At 50.4% G+C, this 19,991-nt stretch overlaps 2 protein-coding genes across 3 annotated transcripts in view; one reads left to right on the top strand and one right to left on the bottom strand.

The window, feature by feature from the left end:
* The window catches only part of NBEAL2 (neurobeachin like 2), a 32,639-nt gene extending 31,950 nt beyond the window's left edge, over positions 1–689 (bottom strand). For both annotated transcript variants that reach the window (XM_023726394.1, XM_004368465.3), the window contains exon 1: positions 565–689. In XM_023726394.1, coding sequence (XP_023582162.1) covers positions 565–615 — 51 coding nt within the window. In that variant the 5' untranslated portion in view covers positions 616–689. The remainder of the gene's footprint in view (positions 1–564) is intronic.
* A 2,193-nt stretch (positions 690–2,882) lies between these two features.
* The window catches only part of CCDC12 (coiled-coil domain containing 12), a 66,541-nt gene continuing 49,432 nt past the window's right edge, over positions 2,883–19,991 (top strand). The window contains exons 1-2 of the mRNA XM_023726389.1: positions 2,883–2,900; positions 2,983–3,157. Of these exons, the coding sequence (XP_023582157.1) occupies positions 3,062–3,157 (96 nt within the window). The 5' untranslated portion in view covers positions 2,883–2,900; positions 2,983–3,061. The remainder of the gene's footprint in view (positions 2,901–2,982; positions 3,158–19,991) is intronic.

Raw genomic sequence — 19,991 nt, 5'->3', positions numbered from 1 at the left:
CCTCAACATCTACTGTAAAACCTTTTCTTCTGGCTCCTGGTGGGGCCCCGGGTCCATCCACAGCATGATGGTGGGTGGGGCCACCCTTATCACCACTCATTCGCACAGGTAGGGAGGGTTGGGGCGAGTCTAGTCAGATCTGTGGTAGAACTCCCCCTCCCCATTGCCTGCCCAGACCTCCAGCCCACTCTCAGACGTGTCGCCTACGACCACCCAGCGGGGTCGAGCCCAGGGGAGGGGCAGCCCAAATGCAAACTGTGACCTTCCTCCTTCTCCCGACCCAGCCAGTCTCTCGTTCTCTCCTGGACTCACTATCCCCATCTATAAAAGGGTAAGGGCCCGGCCGTTCCCCCAAGGCCCCTTTCCTCGGGCACGATTCAGGCTGCGCTGCCTTCACCTGAGGGTCGTTCCCAAGGTCTAAGTGTCAGAGGCACCTGGCGGGCCAGGGGCGCACACGTGTGCGGAGCCGTAGCGCGCTTGGCGGGCGCGCTCACATAGGCAACCCCGGCGGCGCGGGGCACTCGGAGCTGGGGACACAGCGCGCGCGGGGCGGGGCGGGCTCACCTGTGCGTAGTACAGCAGCCACAACTCGTAGAGCCGCTCCGAGACGGCCATGGCCCGGCCCGGCTCTGGCGCCGCTTTGCGCCACCTGCCGCCGCCGCCTCCTCCGCGCCGCCCGCCGGCTGCCCCGGGCCAGGCCCATGGGCGGAGGGCGTCACTCCTGGGCGGAGCGGCGCGGTACTACTCGGGGAAGTCCGTGGCTCAGGCCCCCGCCGGGCTTGCTGCTCCTCCTCCTCCTCTCGGCCCGCAGCTGCCCGGCTTCCTGCACTTCGCTACAGCCGCCGCTGCCGCCGCCCCGCCTCTCCCAGGACAGTGCGAAGGGCCGGGAGCCAGGCGGGAGGAGGAGCCTGAGGTCTGGGAGGCATGGGAGGACGCCCCGCAGCCCCGCCCCCACCGATGTCTCTGGAGCAGTCTATCGGTGCCTTGCGGACGAGGGTCGGGGTCAGGAATTCCAGATTTGCCCTGGCCTGAATCTGCCTCGGACACAGCCAGCTTGGCTGAAGTTCGTGTGAGGGACAGGCGGCGGGGTAGGGGGAAGGGTCTGCGGGCCATGTGGGGATGGCCACAACCTTTCAACTTGTAATAATAGCAGCAACAACCAGGATGACCACATGTAGCACGTACCACGTTCCAGGTGCTGTTCTATGCGCTTTACAGGGAGAAATGCCACATCTGGGCTCCTATTGTTTGTGGAGCAGGATTGGGGGTGGGGGCGATGGTCAGAGAGCAGCAGGACCAGCTTGAAGTACCTCAGGAGCTATGGCGGGGAGCAGTGCCTCCTTCCAGCAGATACCTGGGAGCTCTACACCATCCCCACTGGTCCCCTTCTCCAGGAAGCCTCCCCAGATCCACCTTCCACTTGCTTCACATTTTTCATTGTCTTTAACCTTAGGAAGCGAGCACCTTATTCTTATATTTTACAGATGGAGAAACTGAGGCCCAGACAAGTCAAATGATGACCACCTGAGCAGTGGGGCTGGGGACAGAGGCCTGACCAACTGTCTCTGCCGGGCTAAGCCACCAGCACCCCGAGCCCCTTTCCTTGTGCCAGGCAGGTCCCACCATGGAGTGAAGGGGCCCGAGGGTTGGGCAGGGGCCAGATACGTTGTTGGTGCTGGGGGGAAGATTGAGGGTCTTGAGAGAGACTGTCATAGGAATTGGTCAGTCTGGAGCCCCCTAGACCTTGGATGGCCCCAGAGAAGACAGAGCCTGCTCCCATCTCCCTCCTGTTCTGTCCTCCTGGCTTCTTGGGTAGCCGCTCCAGTCTGGCCTTTTCTCCTGCCCCACCCATCCTACCTGTGAGCTGATATTCCCTGAGCATCAAGTATGTGTGTCGCAGGCCCTGGCAGGGCTCACCACCCTGGGGTGGGGAAGAAGGTGCTAACAGACCCAGGTTAGTGAGGTCAAGAGGTAGGGAGGAAGACTCGACCAGGAAGTGTCTATGGCGCAGGAGCCTCTAAATGGAGTTGGGAAGCGGGTAGTGGTATTCCCTGCAGCCAGCCTGGGAAGGAACCACACCAGGCAGAGAACAGCCTAGCTACGAGAGGACATGCAGAATAGTTCCCTGTCAGAGGGGCATGGCCTTGGAGGACTGGAAGGAGCATGGCTTTGGGAACCTGGACATGCTGTCAGAATATTGTGACTTCAGCCTTCACCTTCACCCCTGCCAAAGTTGTCTCTCTTTTATTCCGCACACCGATTAATGCAGCAAAGAAGACCCTGGAAGCTTCTGCCAGGGAACCTTGCACCTGTGGCCGCCTGCTCCAGTTGAAGCCAAGCCAGTTCTTCCTAAGCTCAGGAAGGTTCCTTGGGGCCTGAAGACTCGCTGGCTCCAGGCTGGGGTTAGCCCTTCTCCGGGGGAGGTAGACTGACTCCCCCACACCCCAGGGTACTTTGAGTCTCCAGGGGGTGGTAGTGGAAGGGCATCATCTGTGAGCTCGAGGGAAATAGCGATCTAGCTAGGTCTAGCACTGTGCAGGCTTTGTCTGAGTTAGAGTGAATGCAGAGAACCGTGGGGGCACTGGGGTAGTTGAGTCTGGGAGGCCACTGGCAACTGGGGGTGGGGGGAAAGAGGCAGGTCTCATATTGGGCTGAGATCGGGATGGAGGACCAGGGAAGGCTTCCTGGAAGCATTCAAGCCTTGAAGAATCAGGTAAGTGGACAAAGGGCATTCCAAGAGGCCAGGACGAGTGAGCTTTTTTTGGGCAAAACTAGGGTGATCGATGCGCTCTAATCTCCTTCTCTCAGGGCTGATTCCACTTGTTGCTTTCTCGCTGATTTGCGTTGGACCAATCCAGCCTTAGCTTTTTTTTTTTTGTTCGCCGGTCCTCGCCCGCTAGGTGAGTTGCCTGGAAGGAAGTGGGCGGGACCTTCTATAGTAACTCATCATTGATTGGTTTTCGGAACTTCCTGCTTTCTCAGTCTAGCCTCTGGATTGGCCGCGAGACTCTCCTTGGGCCTGCGCGGTGCAGGGCGAGTGAGGAGGGGTTTGGCCCGCAAGATGGCGGGGCCTGCGGCCGGTGTGGGCAGGCTAGAAGAAGAGGCCCTGCGGCGAAAGGAACGGCTGAAGGCCCTACGGGAGAAAACTGGGCGCAAGGTGAGGAATGAGGAGTGAGGGCTGTGGTTGGAGCAGCCCGTATTCGGGGTCTGGAACAGAGACGGGAGGACAGTGGACGACTAGGCAAAAGGCAGCTGTCGAGCATGCGCATGCGCCAGCAGCTAGAGCATGCGCAGGGCGTCAGCACCAGCCCACCAAGGTTGGTGGAAGCCGGAGCAGGACTCTTCCTGCGCTACTGCAGTCGTCGCGCATGCGCGGGAGCTGGTGGGGCAGTGGTTAACGCGTCCCAGTCCTCGGAGACCGGTGCCTTTAGCTAGCGCCTGCCTGGCGTTGCACGGTTGTGTATCTAGGGCTGCTTCCAGTCTCAGGTGCTCGTCGGGTAGTTAGGTGTGACTTGTTCAAGCCTGAACGCTCTGAATCTTCCCCTTCCCCATGCCCTGGCCGGCTTCTCACCCCTATGTCGATTGTTAGGGTCTAGCTGACTCTTCCCGGTCCTCCATCGGGCCTTGATGGGGCGGCAAGTGACTGTGCCCTGGACGTGTAGCTGGAGTCGTTGAATGCAGAAATCCAAAAGAAAAGACTCACCTCTAGGTCAGGTGGACGCAGGGAAAGGAGGAGGAAGATGCTTACTTCGTTCCTAGGCTACTTCTCTGGGGATAAGCCTCATGGTGCTACTAGTTACCAAATTCAGAAGCATTTTTCCTTGCTCTCGTTTGACACGAAAATGATCTGATTCCATTTTTACATTGTTCATTTTTCAGAATTAATTGAGGAAAACTCTGAAGTTCGTTTCCCGTGTGCAAACCCTTTCCTTGTTACTTGGGGCTGTGGGACTTGGGGCAGATTGCTTCATTTCCCTGAGGCCTGGTTTTTCCACGTCTCCTCCAGTGGGGTATAACAGCCCTTGCACTTTAATTCTCACTAGTTTATTTTGAGATCTAACTGGATAATCTGTGTGAAAGGGCTGTAGAGACGAGGCAGGGCAGAGGTGGTGGTTTCTGCTGTTGTTGGATGGGTGAAAACTTCTGAACTCTACAAAGTACAAAGTATAAAATATCTAGATCTGCAGGGGGTGGGGGAAAACCATGGCTCCACTTTTCAAAATCAGGGTGATGAGTCTGGCCTCTACTTTCTTTTCTGCTTGGCTGTCCTGTGTCCTGTGGGAAAGCGAAAGGGGAAGTAATAGAGAAAGCTGGCTTTTACTTTTGCTGGCAGCGGTCTGCGCTCTCAGACAGTTCTCCCAAACTGCCTGGCCCAGAGGAGCTCAAGCTCAGCCTTCCAAACAGTGGCTGATCCACCTGAGGTTTTTGCTTGGATCTAGGGCCCAGATTGCTGGGTCTGGGTTTGTGGTCAGAAAACGGGGCAAGATAGCATCTTGAGGGCCCGTTACCATGGGAAGGTGAGGATTTGCCGGGCCATCAGGAGAACGGATTCTCTCAATGGGATGAAAGTATGGTCTGGTTGTTACTTTGATTCAGTTGAGTCTTCACAGTTTTAGCATTAGAAAGCTCTTGGCTGTGAACTCATTTCTGAAATATGCATTTGGAAATCACATTATTTTTCCGTTGGAATTGAGAGCTCTCTGGCCCTTGGAGTTTCCTTCCACCCTCTTTAAGAAACAGGGGTTATCCTGAAGCCTTATTTTTTACTCCATTGGAAACATTTTCCTTTTCCTAGCATGCCACTCTTATCCAGGAGCTCCTGATTTTTCCATTCTGTTTAGCCCTTCTCCTGGTTAGAAAGAGGAAATTAGAATTTTTGGTTGACTTTATCGTTTCCAGACTGCCGTGTCAACTGTGAGTCAGAGGCAGGTGGTGAAGTGGCATTTGGCTTTTAGTTCAAGACATTATTGGAACTGGAAATTCATACTGAGCACCTACTGTGTACCAGGCATTCAGACACTGCCACGACAATGAGCAGAACACATAAGTTTATGCCCTACGGTGTTTCCATTTAGCTGGGGAGACAGATGGTCAAGCAAAATACTGTATATTGAGTGTTAGATGGAGATGGTGCTGGGAGAAAAGGAAAGAAGGAGAGGAAGATGGGGAATACAGGACGCTCCCATTCTTCTGTGTAGCTCTAATGATTTAATTTTCTTTATTAAAGAGAGTGACGTTTTCAAATTTAACATGGTAAATAATGCCATCTGCTTGGTTTATCTTATCTGGTCTTGATGACACCCCTGAGAAAAAGAAAGAATGAGGGTTATTCTGTTATTTTATAGCTGGAAGCACCAAGGCCAATAAACGTTAAGTGGTTTGCCCAAGGTCACATGACTAGGAGGTGTCCCAGGCGAGTCTTAACGTAGAGGAACCACAAGAACAGGTGGTGATGTTCTTTGTTCACTGACTTGGGTTACTTAATGCAGGGTGGGAGTGGGGTGCAAAATACTTTACTATATACTGTATACTTTTTGATACCTTTTGGGTTTTGTGGATGTTATGGATTGAATTGTGTCCCCCCAAAATATGTGTTGTAAATCTTAACCCCTATACCTGTGGTTATAATCCCATTTGGGAATGGGTTTTTTTGGTTATGTTAGTAAGACAGTATTAGTGTAGAGTGTGTTTTAAGTCAATCTCTTGAGACATAAAAGGAGCAAATTAAGCAAGGAATCCAGGGAGCAGAGATGGGGGAAGATAGATGCCAAGCTACATGAAGATTGCCAAGGAACTGAAGCTCAAAAGAGACAAGGAACTTCCTTCAGAGTCGAGAGAGAGAAAAAAGCCTTCCCCTAGAGCTGGCACCCTGAATTTGGACTTCTTGCCTCCTAACTGTGAGAAAGTAAATTTCTGTTTGTTAAAGTCACCCACTTGGGGTATTTCAGTGATAGCAGCACTAGATAACTATGACAGTAGATAACCTGCTCAGGAAAATAATAGTGGAAAAAGACTGTAGGCCCTGAGTCCAAGCTGCTCAGATAAACACACCTTAATGCCCTCTGGATCCTGATTCTGGCTTTCCTTCCCAATGAGTAGGAGATGTCCCAAGACGTGGTCATCCTGCCCCACCATGAGATCAGGGGTGAGAGGGCTGCCCTTGACCTTCTTGTACCTCATGTTGGCTCTTCTGGGTTCCTCATGTTGGCTCTTCTGGAGTCGTGCAGCCAAGTCAAGAAGAACTGGGCTGGAACTGCACACCCTCGGTAGGCTCTTCTCCCTCAGTTATTGCGAGCCTGCTTTGAAAGTGCTTTAATAACATGAAATCTCTTCCATTGGGAGGAGGGTGGTCATGGCTTCCTCCTTACACAGTACATCCCCAGGTCTTTCCTGGGTGCAGCCTTATTCCCCACAGTTCTTTACTGACACATTTATGGGATAAGTGCCTGGAGGAAAGACGGTCAAGGGTGTAAGCTTTTGAGTTACTTTTCTTGTGGGACTTGTAAGTGGTGAGGTTGAAGAGGAAGTATGGACTGCCTGCTGCTGGCAGATAAGACCCGAGGAGTCTCTTCTTGGGGGAAGTTGCTCCACAGTTTTACTTCAGTCCTTTGATGTGAGAATCTAGCCCCTGTACAACAGGCTGCAGGATCAAGCATGCTCTCAGCCTGAACCTGCCAGTAGGGAGTGACTAGTGACTGCCCTTCAGGGGTGGCTCCTTGCTCATCCCCTGACACTCAGTGGCAGCTCCTTCATCAAGTACCTACTGTGTGCATGATTTTGCTGGAGGACTCAGGATTTTGAGCAGGGACTGATTTCCTCACCATCTTATCTTCCCTTCCTCTCCTCACTAGATCATAGACTCATAACTTAATGATATTGTGGAGGAATTGGAGTTCTGAGCTTGTGGCAGGTGAAGGGACTCATGATTAAGGGTTGCAGTATTTCTGTATGTTATTCAGCATGAAACTCCATTGTAATTGGGTAGTTCTGTAGTTTTACAGAACACTTCCTTGTCAGTTAGCCCACCTGACATGACTGATTTGTGAGGGGGGGCAAGGCAAGAGGTTCAGAGGAGCTGGGATGCCCAAGGTCATGGAGTAGTAAGGATGGTTTCCTGGATTCCAGCCCGTGCCAGATTCTGGGGTTGGGGTCCCGTACAGGACACACCTGGTAGCAGGCCGAAGGAGCGTCTTGTAGGTCAGCCGGCCAGGTTGACAGATGGAAAGACTACAGTATTAGACTCTATCACTGGGGTTCATTTCCTGGGATATCCAGGCTGGGTCTGGGAAAGCTTTGTGGAAAGACAGAACAGAACTTGAACTAAGCCATAGAGGATGGGGGCAGTGGTGGATGGGTTGAGGAGGCTGGAAAGGAGACTGTTGAGAGGTAGAAACGTTCAGGGGCATGGTGGCAACAGCGGGGGATGCTCCAGATGGTTTGACAGCAAGTGCTTGGCGGTGATTAGGGGCAGGGGTGTGGACTGAAAGTGCTGGACTAGGTGCTTTGGTGGCCAGGTTTTGCAGGAGCCAGTGTTTCCAGCTGGGAGGACAGCCAACTGGGGCACACATTTCTGTATTGTATTTGAACCTCATTTCTTGATGCTCATCAGAAGTTCCAGTCTGGGTGAGTAGATGAGCAGTTCAAGGCTTCACGGATGAAGCTCTCTGGCATCTCTCTGTGGTGCTGTCCAGCAGGGTGGCGTGAGGCTACTATGTTCTCCTTTGACCTCTTCCTTAGCAGCCAGTGGAGGCTCCTCAAGCTGACTGATTAACTTGGCACAAACACTGCCCCTTGGCTGCTGGATTTCCCTAGCACTTGGCCTTGATTGTGCTGTCTTTTGTTGCCTTGAGATGCAGGGAAGCTGGTTGGCTGGCTGACCAGCCCCTCAGGGGTTGGGCGCGACCTTGAGGACTGTGGGACTGAGGTCCAGCTCTCAGGTTGCGAGTTTAGTGGCACTTCCTATTTTTTACCTGGCCCTAGAGACTAGATCCACAGTCAACACCCATGGAAGCAGCAGTCAAGAAGCCAAGTGACGTATTATTGCATTGGGTAAATTTGTTTCAGAAGACCTCTTTAAAGTGTTAAACAAAAGACGTCACTTTGAGGACTAAGGTGCACCTGACCCAAGCTATAGGATTTTCAGTCACCTCATATGCACGCGAAAGCTGGACAGTGAATAAAGAAGACTGAAGAAGAATTGATGCATTTGAATTATGGTGTAGGTGAAGAATATTGAATAAACCATGGACTACCAGAAGAACGAGTAAATCTGTCTTGGAATAAGTGAGGATGGCGAGACTTTGTCTCACGTACTTTGGATAGGCTATCAGGAAGGAGCGTTCCCTGGAGAAGGATTTCATGCTTGGTAAAGTAGAGGGTCGGCAAAAAAGAGGAAGACCCTCAACGAGATGGATTGACACAGTGGCTGCAACAATGGGCTCAAACGTCAAACGTAGCAATGATTGTGAGGATGCTGCAGGACTGGGCACTGTTTCCTTCTGTTATACATAGGATTGCTTTGAGTTGGAACCGACTCGATGGCACCTAACAACAACAAAGAGACTAGAATGAGAAGCTCTGGTGGTGCAGTGGTTAAAGTACTTGGTTGCTGACAGAAAGGTCAGCAGTTTAAACCTACCAGCTGCTCCGTGGGAGAAAGATGTGGCATTCTGTATGTAAAGATTACAACATTGGAAACCCTGTCCTACGAGGTCACCGTGAGTCGGAATCGACTCCATGGCAGCAGGTTTTTAGAGAGTAGAGCAGTGCTGTGCAATAGAACTTTGTGTGATAATGGCAGTGTTTTGTAATCTGTGCTAATATGGTAGCCATGAGCCACAGGTGACTTTTGAGCCCTTGAAATGCGGTCAGTGTGACATTTTATTAATTTTTGTTTAATTTTAATTAATTTGCATTTAACCAGCCACTTTATTGGACAGTGTATCTCTGGAGGACTTACTTCCTCTAGCCTGACTCATAAGAAACCACATCTTTACCTGAACTCTCATTGATTGAGAGCTGGGAAGGACCCAGGTGACCATAAGATCAGCCCTTGTGAGCCTGGCGTTCGAGCAGAGGGCTTTGAAGTTGTCAGTCTTCAGGGCTGGTGTCTCCAGCAGATGCTTATTGAGGTCCTGTGTGTGCACCTGGTGCAGTTCAGTACTGAAGACTGGGAGTGGTGTAGTTGTGATCCACTCACTTAAGGGATGTGCAGTGTGGAGATTGAGAGCAATGACAAGGTAGAAGAATGCATTAGTGCTTTCTGACTTGGGCACACCAGGGAAGGTCCCTGCCAGTGTGGAGTGAGGCGGCCAGAAGAGAGGGCTAGCAAGTGAGTGGGGAGAGGAGGGGCAGTGGAGAAGAGCCCACTGTACTAGGTAAGGAGTTAGACTTGTTCATGTCCTGCTCACCCCTCAGGAAGTTGCCTCTTTCCATGACCCCCTGTGACGGCATCCTCATGCCCAGCAGCCTGGTAGCCGAGTTACCTGAGGAGGTCACTGTCTCCTGTGTTGATAGCCTCTTGCAGGTTGGCAGTCGTAACATTTGCATGGCAGTTTGTGGCAAGATCTCAGGACTCGTTCACTCTCACTCCCTAAAGCAGCCCTTTGAGGTAGGAGTTGGTTCATCCTTATTGAATATACCAGGAAACCGGGACTGAAGGAGCCCGCTGCAGTGATGCTTTGGGATGTTACTCACTGTAGATTGTCCCTCAGACCCTGGCCCTGTACCCCTCCCCATCCGCGGGTACTGGGGAGCAAGCAGCCCCCATCACACATAAAAACCACACTCAGGCTGCCTGGTAGGGGCAGTGTGGTATAGTGGAGAGGGCATGGGCTTTGGAACCAGACAGATCTGGTTTAAATCTCAGTTCCATTGATCATATCTGTGGGATCCGGAGCAAGCCTTTGAAACTCTGAACCTCCCTATCCTTGTCTGTAAAATCGAGATGCAGTGTCCGACCTCATCAGTAACTAGAAGAGAGGTGATGTCTGTGAAGTGTCTAGTGCAAGGTCTAGTACATGGGACTTTTATAAACGTGGATTTCTGTCCTTTCTCACCAACCGTCTCAGGAGGGCAGAGGCCCGGGTGGTTCTTTAGCTGTGTCTTCTGGGTGACGGTGGCTGGAGCTAACCCTGGTTCCAGGGGAAGCAAACAGGACGTTCTCCTGGTTCCCTGGCTTTACTCATCCTAGTCCTGGTTCTTTGAAGGTGGAATTTTTTGTTTTTGTTTTTAGTGCAAAGTGTTAGATTAAGAAGGAAGTGGATTTGCAGAGCCATGGCCAAGATGAGTGTATAGTCTTTGTTCATTCCTAAAGAGCGACTTCTCCCCAGGCTCTGCCCAGACCTTGAGGTCTTGGAGGCAGTGAGAGGGAGACCTTGTGGGTGGGAGGTTTGGGGCCCCTAACACAGACACTTGTTGATGAATCTGTTGAAACTGGAAGGAGTCCTCCCTTCTGAGGCCTTCGACTTACCTCATCTGTGAAGTCAAGGCATTGGATCAGTCAGCGGTTCTCAGGCCTATCTGTGCATCAGGATCTCCTGGGGAGGCAATTTGTAATCTCTTTTTCTGGCCCCACCCCAGATCTCCAGTCGGGGTATTGGTATGGAGCCTAGACATCTGTGCATTTTTAAAGTTCCCTAGATGATTCTGACTGCATCTGTCTGGCTATCTCTGATCACTTCCAGAATTCTCTCATTGGAAGCAGAGCGCTCCTTTCCCTGGGACATTAGCTGCACATCCTCACCCAACAAGGGTTTATTGAGCACCAGCTGCGTGCCAGGCCCTGGGGGCACAGCTATGAACGAGACTGCCTCCCTGCCTCAAGAGACTTCCATGGTGGGGCGAGGGGCGGTGTAGACAGTACATATGTAAACAGGGCAGATAATGTCAGGAACTAGTGGCTGCTGGGTGGGAGTGGGTGCTGGGTAGGAGTGTGCAAATTTGGGTGGGGCTACACAGCTGCCCCGGGCTGGGGAGACCTCTGGGTAGGAGAGCTGAGCCATGGTGGGGCATGGGACGCTGGGATTTAGGGAAGAGCATCCCAAGCAAGCAGGAGTTAGCTTGGCTTGTTTGAGGGGCAGAAAGAATCCCTCGGTGTCAGGAGCAGAGTGAACAGTGGGGGTGTTTGGGGGATGAGGGTAGAAGGGACCTGGGAGCCTGGGGACATTAGAGTGAGGTCTTGGGGGCACCTCACTCTAAGGGCGATGGAGAGCCAGTGGAAGCCTGAGCTCGGTGGCCTGCCCTGCCCCACTGCATGTGGAGATGTGAGGCAGTGGTGCTCAGATGGGGTATAGGACGGCCTGGTGGATGGGCTGTGGGGGTGAGCGAGCTGGGTGGGTGATGGTGCCTGTCCCTGAGATGGGGAAATGCAGGAGGAGAGTGGTTTTAAGGAGAAATTTGAGAGTCTGGTTTTGGCCACATTAAGTCTGAGATGACTATGAAGTCATTTAGTGGAGAGAGATGTCAGCAGGTCTCTGGACTGGGGATAGATGCCTGTGTAGATACAATTTGAAGTCCTGGGGCTAGGTGAGGTAGCTGTGTTTTGGAGGTGCTTGGGGCACCCTGAGACATTTTTCTCTTTGGAATACTTATTTCTTGCAGTTCCGCTAGGCAGAACTGGTCCTCTCTTCAGATTTTAATGATTTTATTTTTGGTTCCTAAATGGGTGTATGTTTTTGTTTTTAATGACTCTGTAGTAGTTCGAATCTACCCAGCAGCACCACAGAAGAAAGGCCTGGCAATATACTTCTGTATGACTGAAAATCAAAACCAAACCCATCGTGATTGAGTCAGTTCTGATTCATGGCAACCTCATGTGTTACAGAGTAGAATTGCTCCATGGGGTTTTCTTTTCTTTTTTTTATTTTGGTAAATAATATGGATAAGAAAACATTTGCCACTTCTGCATTTTTCACATGTACAGTTCAGTGACCTTAATTATAACATTCATCATGTTGTTCAACCATCACCATTAACTGTTCATGAATTTTTAGTTCACTGTAGGGTATTTTTGGCTGTAACCTTTTATGGAAGCAGATTGGCAGAACTTTCTTCCGTGGTGCCGCTGGGTGGGTTTGAACTGCCAACATTTAGTTGGGTTAATAGTTGAGTGCAAACTGTTTACACCACCCAGTGACCTTTCTGTAAGATAATTGTTGTTAGGTAACATCAAGTCGATTTCTGGTCATAGTGCACCATGTGACAGAGTAGAACTGCCCCATAGGGTTTTCTTGGCTGTAATCTTTACGGAAGTAGTTCACCAGATCTTTCTCCTGCAGAGCTGCTCGGTGGGTTCGAACCACCAACCTTTCTGTTAGCAGCCAGGTGCTTAGCCACCAGGGCTCCATTCCGTAAGATCACAGCCATTGAGACCTGTGGAGCACAGTTCTACTCTGACCCACATGGGATCGCCATGAGTTGGAATTGACGTGATGGCAATGGGTTTGGTTTTTTGTTTTTTGTTTTTTTGCTAGAGGCATTAAAAGAAAAAAAATTCTAATTGAAGTATAATTTACAGATAGAAAAGTATACAAGTCGTAACTGAACAGTTCAATAATTTTCACAAAGTTAACAAAGCCACGTAATCAGTCACTGAGATCAAGAAACATGGCAGGGCCGGCATCCCAGAACTCCCTCCTGCTTCCTTCCAAACCCTCAAGCCCCACGAGTAACCCCTCTGGACTTCTAACACCATACATACGTAGGTTGGTGTTTCTTCTTTTTGAGCCTTATATATGTGGAATCGTGCAGTATAATATGTACTCTTTTGTCTGTCCTCTTCCATTCTTCATTGTGTTTGTGAGTTGTTGAGTGTGGCATTAGTTCGTTCTCATTGCTGCACAGTATTCCATTGTTTAAGTACACTTCAGTTTGTCCATTCCGCTCTCGATTTTCACACTGGGGCTGTTATGGATAGTGCTGCTGTCCCCATTCTTGCATATGACTTGGTGAAAATAAGTGCACATTTCTGTTGGGTATATGTCTAGGAGTGGAATTGCTGGGTCATGGGGTACATAGAGTAGATACTGCCAAAAAGTTTTCCATACACCAGCAGTGTATAAGAGTTCCTCTCCAACACTTGGCAAGGTCAGTCTTCCATGTTAGCCCTTCTGGTGGGAATGTTGTAGTATCCCTTTGTGGTTTAAATTTGCATTTCCTTGCTAACTAATGAAGTTGAACATCTTCATATGTTTATGTAAAGTGCCTGTTCAAGTCTTTTGCCCCTTCCCTTTTTTTATTGGATTGTGTGACTTTTTTCTGTTAATTTGTAGGAGTTCTTTATTGCATCCTAGCTATGAGTTCTCTGTTCTTTATGTGAATTTTGACTATCTTCTCACATTCTAGGCTTTGACTTTTTAACTGCGTTTTTGATGAACCCCAAACCAAACTCATGCTGGGTAGCCGATTCCAACTCATAGCGACCCCATAGGGTTTCCAAGGCTGTAAATCTCTACGGAATCAGACTGCCACATCTTTCTCCCATGGAGCTGCTGGTGGTTTCGAACCACCGACCTTTCAGTTCGTGGTCGAATGCTTTAACCACTTTGCCATGAGGGCTCCTTACTTCGATGGACAGAAGTTCTTCATTTTAATGTAGTTCAGTTGATCAATTTTTTGCTAATAATGTAGTGGCCTGTTTAAGAAAATTTTTGCCTACTGTTAGGTCATGATGATATCCTCTTATGTTACATTCTAGAAGTTGTACTGCTTTGCCTTTTTACATTTAGATCTCCAACCAACTGGAACTTACTTATTTTGGTATCATTTCAGGTTAGGGGTCAAGATTCCTTTTTTTTTCCCCCATATGGATATCAGTGACCCAGCACTATTTATTACTTGTCATTTGCTTTTCAGAAAGAAGACTATTTCCTTGTGAATGGTTGGCCGGCAGTTTTTGTAGTAATGCAGCTAACCTCCCAAAAAGTCTTGGTAATAGTAGTAGTGATATTAATACTAACTAAAAATCTTTTTGTATGTTATTAAGTCCCAGTACTAACTAAAAATCTTTTTGTATGTTATTAAGTCCCAGTCCATGATAGCCCCTTAGTAGACAAGCCCCTAAGTAAACTCCTTATAGGCAGGAACAGCTCTTAAACTTCTTTTTAACCAAGCATGCAGACATTTCCCGGGTGCCCCATGGAGGTACTGTATGGGAGCTGCTATGTCCCATGACCTTGAGCCCCTTAAGCTTTGTCCACCAGGGGGAGGCCTCATCATGGACTCACAGGGAGGCAAGGACCCGCCGAGCCAGGTCCCCCAGCACTGCCCTCTTGCCCTGCCATCTAGGTTCTGTTCATGTTCTGGAGCAACTGACCAGAGGTGTTCTGACTATAAATGTGAGTTGCCCCAAACAGTTGCTTTTAGATTAGTTGTCTCAAATTCTGGCTGTATGTTTTAAATGGTTGTTGTTGGCTTTTTGTTGACCCCCAGCAGACTTTTGGACCAGGATGTGGTTGATCTGTAGTACTGAGAGTGGTTATACAGAACTGAAATGCAGTTAGTGTTCTTTTCTGGGGAGGATGTGTCCCATGTTCCATCTTGGGGTACTGAGGAATACTTCCCCGCAACCCACACCCACATCTCCAGCAGCATGCCCTCACATACCCCAACCTACCTCAACACACACAGACACACACACACACAACACACCCCTCACAACACTCAAGCCCCCACCCACTCTGCTGTACACACCCCCCAACCTCCCACCACACCACCACATACTCCCAGTCCACACTGCTACCACCTCCAGCCCCCTACCCACACTCACACCTCTCCACACGCCCCCAACAGCACATTCCAACATGCCCCAGCCTGCCTCCAGTGTGTACACACACAAACATGCAGTAGCACACCCCTTCACCCAAACCCATCACATACTCCCCATACATATTCTGTCCCCCACACCTCCTCACACACCTCCAAACTCCCACCACACCACCAATACCCCTATACCCCTCCAGTCCTCACTGCCACTGCCTCCCCCCCCCAAGCAGCTAGCTAGGAGGAGAAGCGAGTCCCTTGCCTGCCTGGGTCTGGCCATTCATCCAGCAGGGCTGTTTCTGTGTTAGGTGTTGGGAGATCCGCAGAGACCCCAGGGCAGAGCTTGGTGCAGGTGAGGGGACGGTGTGCCCAAATGTTGCTCAGCCATGGGTAGCCCTCGTCCTTCCTTCAGGGCCCTTCCCTTAGTCCCTGGTACCCTGGCTTCTTTCTAGTTTTGTTCTGGAGGGAAACAGCAGCTGTACTCTTGAAAGAATTCTAAGGGGACAAACAGTTGCTGTGGTAACCATGGCCTGTGGGGAGTAAAATCCACACTCCAGGGCTGTTTTGATTCAGCTTTAAAGAGCTGCTCTGTCTAGAGAAAATGTGAATGGCTGGGGCCGAAAACATTTGTCCTTTCAAGGACAGGGAGGGTTGTCCCTCTCTCCTGTCCCCGCTTTGTTTTCAGGCAGGGTACCACTAGATTTCTTGCAGGGTAATTTGAATCCTAAAGAAAAAGCGTCTGCGTTTGATGCCAGGGAGAGGAAGTCATCTGGCAAAGCAGGACTTTACTGTGCCGGGTCCTGGGGTCCATGGCTCAGGCAGGTCAGTCTCCTCAGGGTGAGCTAAATGAGGGCCAGGCCTCAAGGATCGGGGCTCTTTGGGGGTGAGGGGTAAGTTACAGAGCCCCTTTTGTGCACTCAGCTGTCATTACTGCTATTACTGAGTGCCTGCTGTCTGCCAGGCCCTGTGAATTGCCTGGGGAATGAGGTTACGGAGGCCAGCCCTTGCCTCCAGCAAGGTCGGGGCTGGGGCCCGGTGGGGAGACTGGCTGTACCCCCAGTGATAATAGAGCATGCTGCTGTGCTGTGGTGGACGGTGTGCGACAGTTGTGGGGAGCAGGGGATATGGGGCACTTGCATGCTGTGGGCTGCACGGCCTGCTGTGCCAATTGTGGACACACTTATCCTGCTTTATCTCACTAGTTGGCTTATGGGGCATGTCCCCATTTGGACTCCATGCCTCAGGCTACATAACTCACAAGACAGAGCCTGACCTGGAGGAGGCGCTGAGAAGACACTTGAAGAGTGAGTGAGTGGCCACCTTGGGGGGTGATAGTGGTTTCCAGCCAGGGAAGAGGAGGAAGGGATTTTAGGTGGGTGTGGAGGTGGTGTAAGTTTAGGAAGAGCATTTGTGGAAGCTGCCCCCCTGCCCAACCTCCGTCTCCTGCACTCTGTGGCTAGCCTTTTCTGACTTAGACTTGTGTTTTCTGCACGCTCGTGGGATCTGCCGTTCTAAGCTGTGGTCAGTTTGAGGACAAGGGCTGGGTCTTCCTCTGGCCACTGTGGCCACTCTGGGTGAGCTGAGGGAAGAGGCCTGTGTGCAGGGAGCTATTGCGTGACCCTTTTCAAGGGGGTGTCGTCACTCGGGCAGTGGAATTGCATGGGCCTCACAGTGAGGGCTTGGGCAGGTGTGTCAGTCTTCAAGGTCATTCTCACTGTGGCTGGCACCCACTGATCGAGGCCTTACTCTTTGCCCGGCGCAGTGCAGAGCTTGTCACATCAATACGCTCCCTCCTTAGTGCTGGTTTGCAGTTGAGGAAACTGCAGCTCCGAGAAGCTAAAGGACTTGCCCAAGGTCCCCCAGCACGCAGGTGTCAGAGCCAGGGGTGGCTTCCTCGCGTGGTTCTGCTTTCCCATCCTTTTCGCTGAGCACCTGGATAAAAAAATACACTATGGCTCCAGAGGAAAGGTGCGTAGGTGAGGATTATAAGCTGTCACTTAAGCAGTGTTTTCCCCCACAAATAACTGTTTCACTTCTGACTTATAGTTTAAATTTGGTTTTAATTAGGATTTTATCACTTGTAGATCACACCGGAGAGCAGACGACTGTCTTACCTTTACTTCTCAGCCTGTGACACTCCGAGAAGCAGCTGATCAGAGGTTAAAATAGCTTTTAGTCTCCAAGGAGCTTCAGCACACTCTTTTCCTCTGTACACCTCTGACTTGCTGGGAAATGACTTGTAAAGAATCTTGGTTTTCAAACTCTGGTGTCTGATGTTGGGGCATGCTCAGCTCCACGTTGAGAAGAAGGAAATGAATGAAAAGATGGCCCCCTAGGCCAGGTGGGAGCCTTGACTTGCTGGCATCAACGTTGTCCTTTGTGATGGTCAGGGAGACTTGGGGAGGGTGCTGGGACCAAGTCCATACCTTTAGCTTCCTGAGTCTCAACTTCTCCCTCTGAAAAGTGGGCATGAGAACTTTTGCCTGCCTCCAATGCTAGGGTCTCCCTGTGGATCTGATGAGCTGTGTAGTTTAACACAGCTTTGAGCCCTATGAAGTGCTCTACACTGTCTGTCATTAGGTGTCACTATAAATGGTCATGTGTAGTCAGGGCACTTAGTTGCAAGCAACAGAAATCCATCCTAGCTGCTTTTAGCAGAAAATGAAAAAAAATTTTTTTTTTTTAAAAAAGGAGAGCCAGCCTTGGAGGTACACAGCCAGAAAGAAGCTGAACATTTCACAGGAAAAATGGCTTGATAAGGAAACTGCTACTGCCTTCAAGGAGTAGATACTGCAGCTTGCTCTGTTGCCCCTGCAGCCCTGACATCAATCTCGTTGTAGCTGTGCCGCTCCTCCTTGTGGTCTGTGTCCCCAGCTCACCTTTCAGATCTGGCATGGGTGTATTGGATCAGCAAGACCAGGGTCTCCCACCTGCTGCAAGGAAGGCTGGGAAAGCGAGTGTTGGGCACTTTCAGCTTCTGTAGTGGAAGAGGGAGTGGGAGGTGGTCTCTTCCCTTAAGGTTCAAGATGGAGCATTCTTAGCCTCTGCGCAGCCCATACAATGACTTAGAAACTCAAGCTCCCATTGCTGTCCTCCATTGCCCCAGGCAACATGGTAAAGTGGACAGAGCAGTCAGTGTGGGATCAAGAGGCCTGGGGTCCATCCCTGGCTTCTTCTCTTGCTGCAGACTCCACCTGGATCTCTTGAGTTCTTCAGGCCGTTTACCTTGTATAAGTGATTTCTTTGCATTTCTTCTCATCCTGCTGGCTCTGTGTCCAGAGCTCATCCTGGTGACCATAGATGGCCTTTAGGCAGCTAGGAGTGGCCTTACACAGGTCACTTCCTCCCCCTGGGCCAGCCTCTTTAGGAGGAGGTATGTGATTTGACACAGGCTCCTCAGTTGGGCCATGTGGTAGAATTGTGACCCAGAAGTAGATGTGCGCTTTGAAAATTCATATTCCCAGTTCTTACTATGTAGGATTCTGATTAAGTAGCAGCTATTTATAACACATTCTCTGGGCCACTGGGTGTAGTTCATCCTGTACCAGATGATATCTGAGGCTTTTGCAGCTCTAACAGTCTGTGGTTGTCTTATTTTTCTCATTTGATCTAAAAATGGATATGGTCACAGTTTTCTGGCTGTTATGCAGAAAGCACACCCAAGTCTTGAGACTATTTATTTAAAGGAGTTTTGAAAGAACGATGCAGCCAGAGAATCTCAGTTTAAGTGCTGACCATCTTTTATTACTGTGAGCCATTGGGTAAGTCCCCTAGTTGTCCTGATCCTTGTTGTTTGGGTGGGTTGATAATACCTGACCCCAGGGTAGTTTTGGGGGCTGGAGGCACATGGGGCACATGGGAGTGAAGTGTGAGCAGATGTGTGAGCACCTCATGGTGCCGTGCAGCTAGACGCTACCGTCCCTCCCCACAGACTCAGAGGCAGCTGCCTTCTGCCATTCTTAGGTTAAGAAAGTGGCTCTCTTGACCCACATCCAGCTTGGTTTTTCAGTGGTCTCACCCAGTTATCTGCGGCCCCTCCCTCCCTGATCCTTTCTGTATGTTCTTTATAAATAACACCATAATCACGTTGTTGCCACCTCCCTGCCTGCTGTCTATCACTGCAGACTTTGCTGGATTCTCAGAGCTTGTGGGATGAAGGGCAGACCCTGTGGCCCATCACGCGGGCCCTTCCCAGGCTGCTTTTTCTTCCCACTGTTACTGCTTTCCCCGTGGACAATGGCTCAGCCGCATTACACCCACTTCTTCCCGTCACTCCAGTACTCTCTGGCCCACCCTGTCGCTCTGTGTGAGTGCACCCTGTTCCCTCCAGCTGAGCTCAGGTTTCATCTCCTCCTCAGCATTCCCATAGCGCTCGGTACTCACTTTGGATGTGGTACTCGCTTTGGACATGTTGTGTGGTGTCCTGACATTCACCTGTCTGCTTCCTCTTTTAGTTGCCCCTGTGCTCCCAGAGGGCAGCAATAATGTCTTAGTCACCTTTTTGACACCAGATGACAAGACCCAGAGACACTCTGTAAATATCTGAATGAAGAAATAAGGCATCTGGGCAGGCACATGGGTTTGGGAGTTGGCCAGGCTGAGATATGTCTCAGGGAAAAGCAGCCTTGTGCCTTGGGAAGAGGCCAGAGGCTTATTTAAAAGCCTGCAAGCTGAAGTGATACCAGCAAGATGAACTTCATTGGTGTGATTGTGAAGTCAGACAATGAGGTTTCCGAAAAGTGGTGTTCAGACATGGACTAGGGGTGCTTTGACAACTACCCACATGGAAGAGAGCTGGGCATTTTAGTTGGTCACAAGCTTTGAGTAAGCCAGTAGTGTGACATGGACGCCAGCAGCCCTGATGTGGTTCCAGCTGTGGTGCTGGCTATCTGCTGGCTGGGAAATACCTAGTCTTTTAATAAATAGTAACACTCTGTCCCTTGACTGACCACATTTCAAGAATCTACCCACGAGAAAGATCATAGATACTGTTGAGGTTGGTGCAGCCGTTGCCAGCCACAAGTGATGGCTGCTGATGAACCAGGGAACTGTTTTAGGGGACATGTGGCTAGGGTGGGTAGGGGAAGCAGAAGGGTGTCATTTGCAGCAGCCATTCCTCACTGCCCCCACGTGTCTGTCAGTTTGTCATACTGTGGGGGCTTGCGTGTTGCTGTGATGCTGGAAGCTATGCCACTGGTACTCAGATACCTGCAGGGTCACCCATGGTGGAC

Source organism: Trichechus manatus, unplaced genomic scaffold, assembly GCF_000243295.1.
Source record: "Trichechus manatus latirostris isolate Lorelei unplaced genomic scaffold, TriManLat1.0 scaffold00001, whole genome shotgun sequence".
In the NCBI taxonomy this organism is placed as follows: domain Eukaryota; kingdom Metazoa; phylum Chordata; class Mammalia; order Sirenia; family Trichechidae; genus Trichechus; species Trichechus manatus.
Note: the sequence above shows the minus strand (reverse complement) of the source record. Positions and strands in the feature narration are given on the sequence as shown.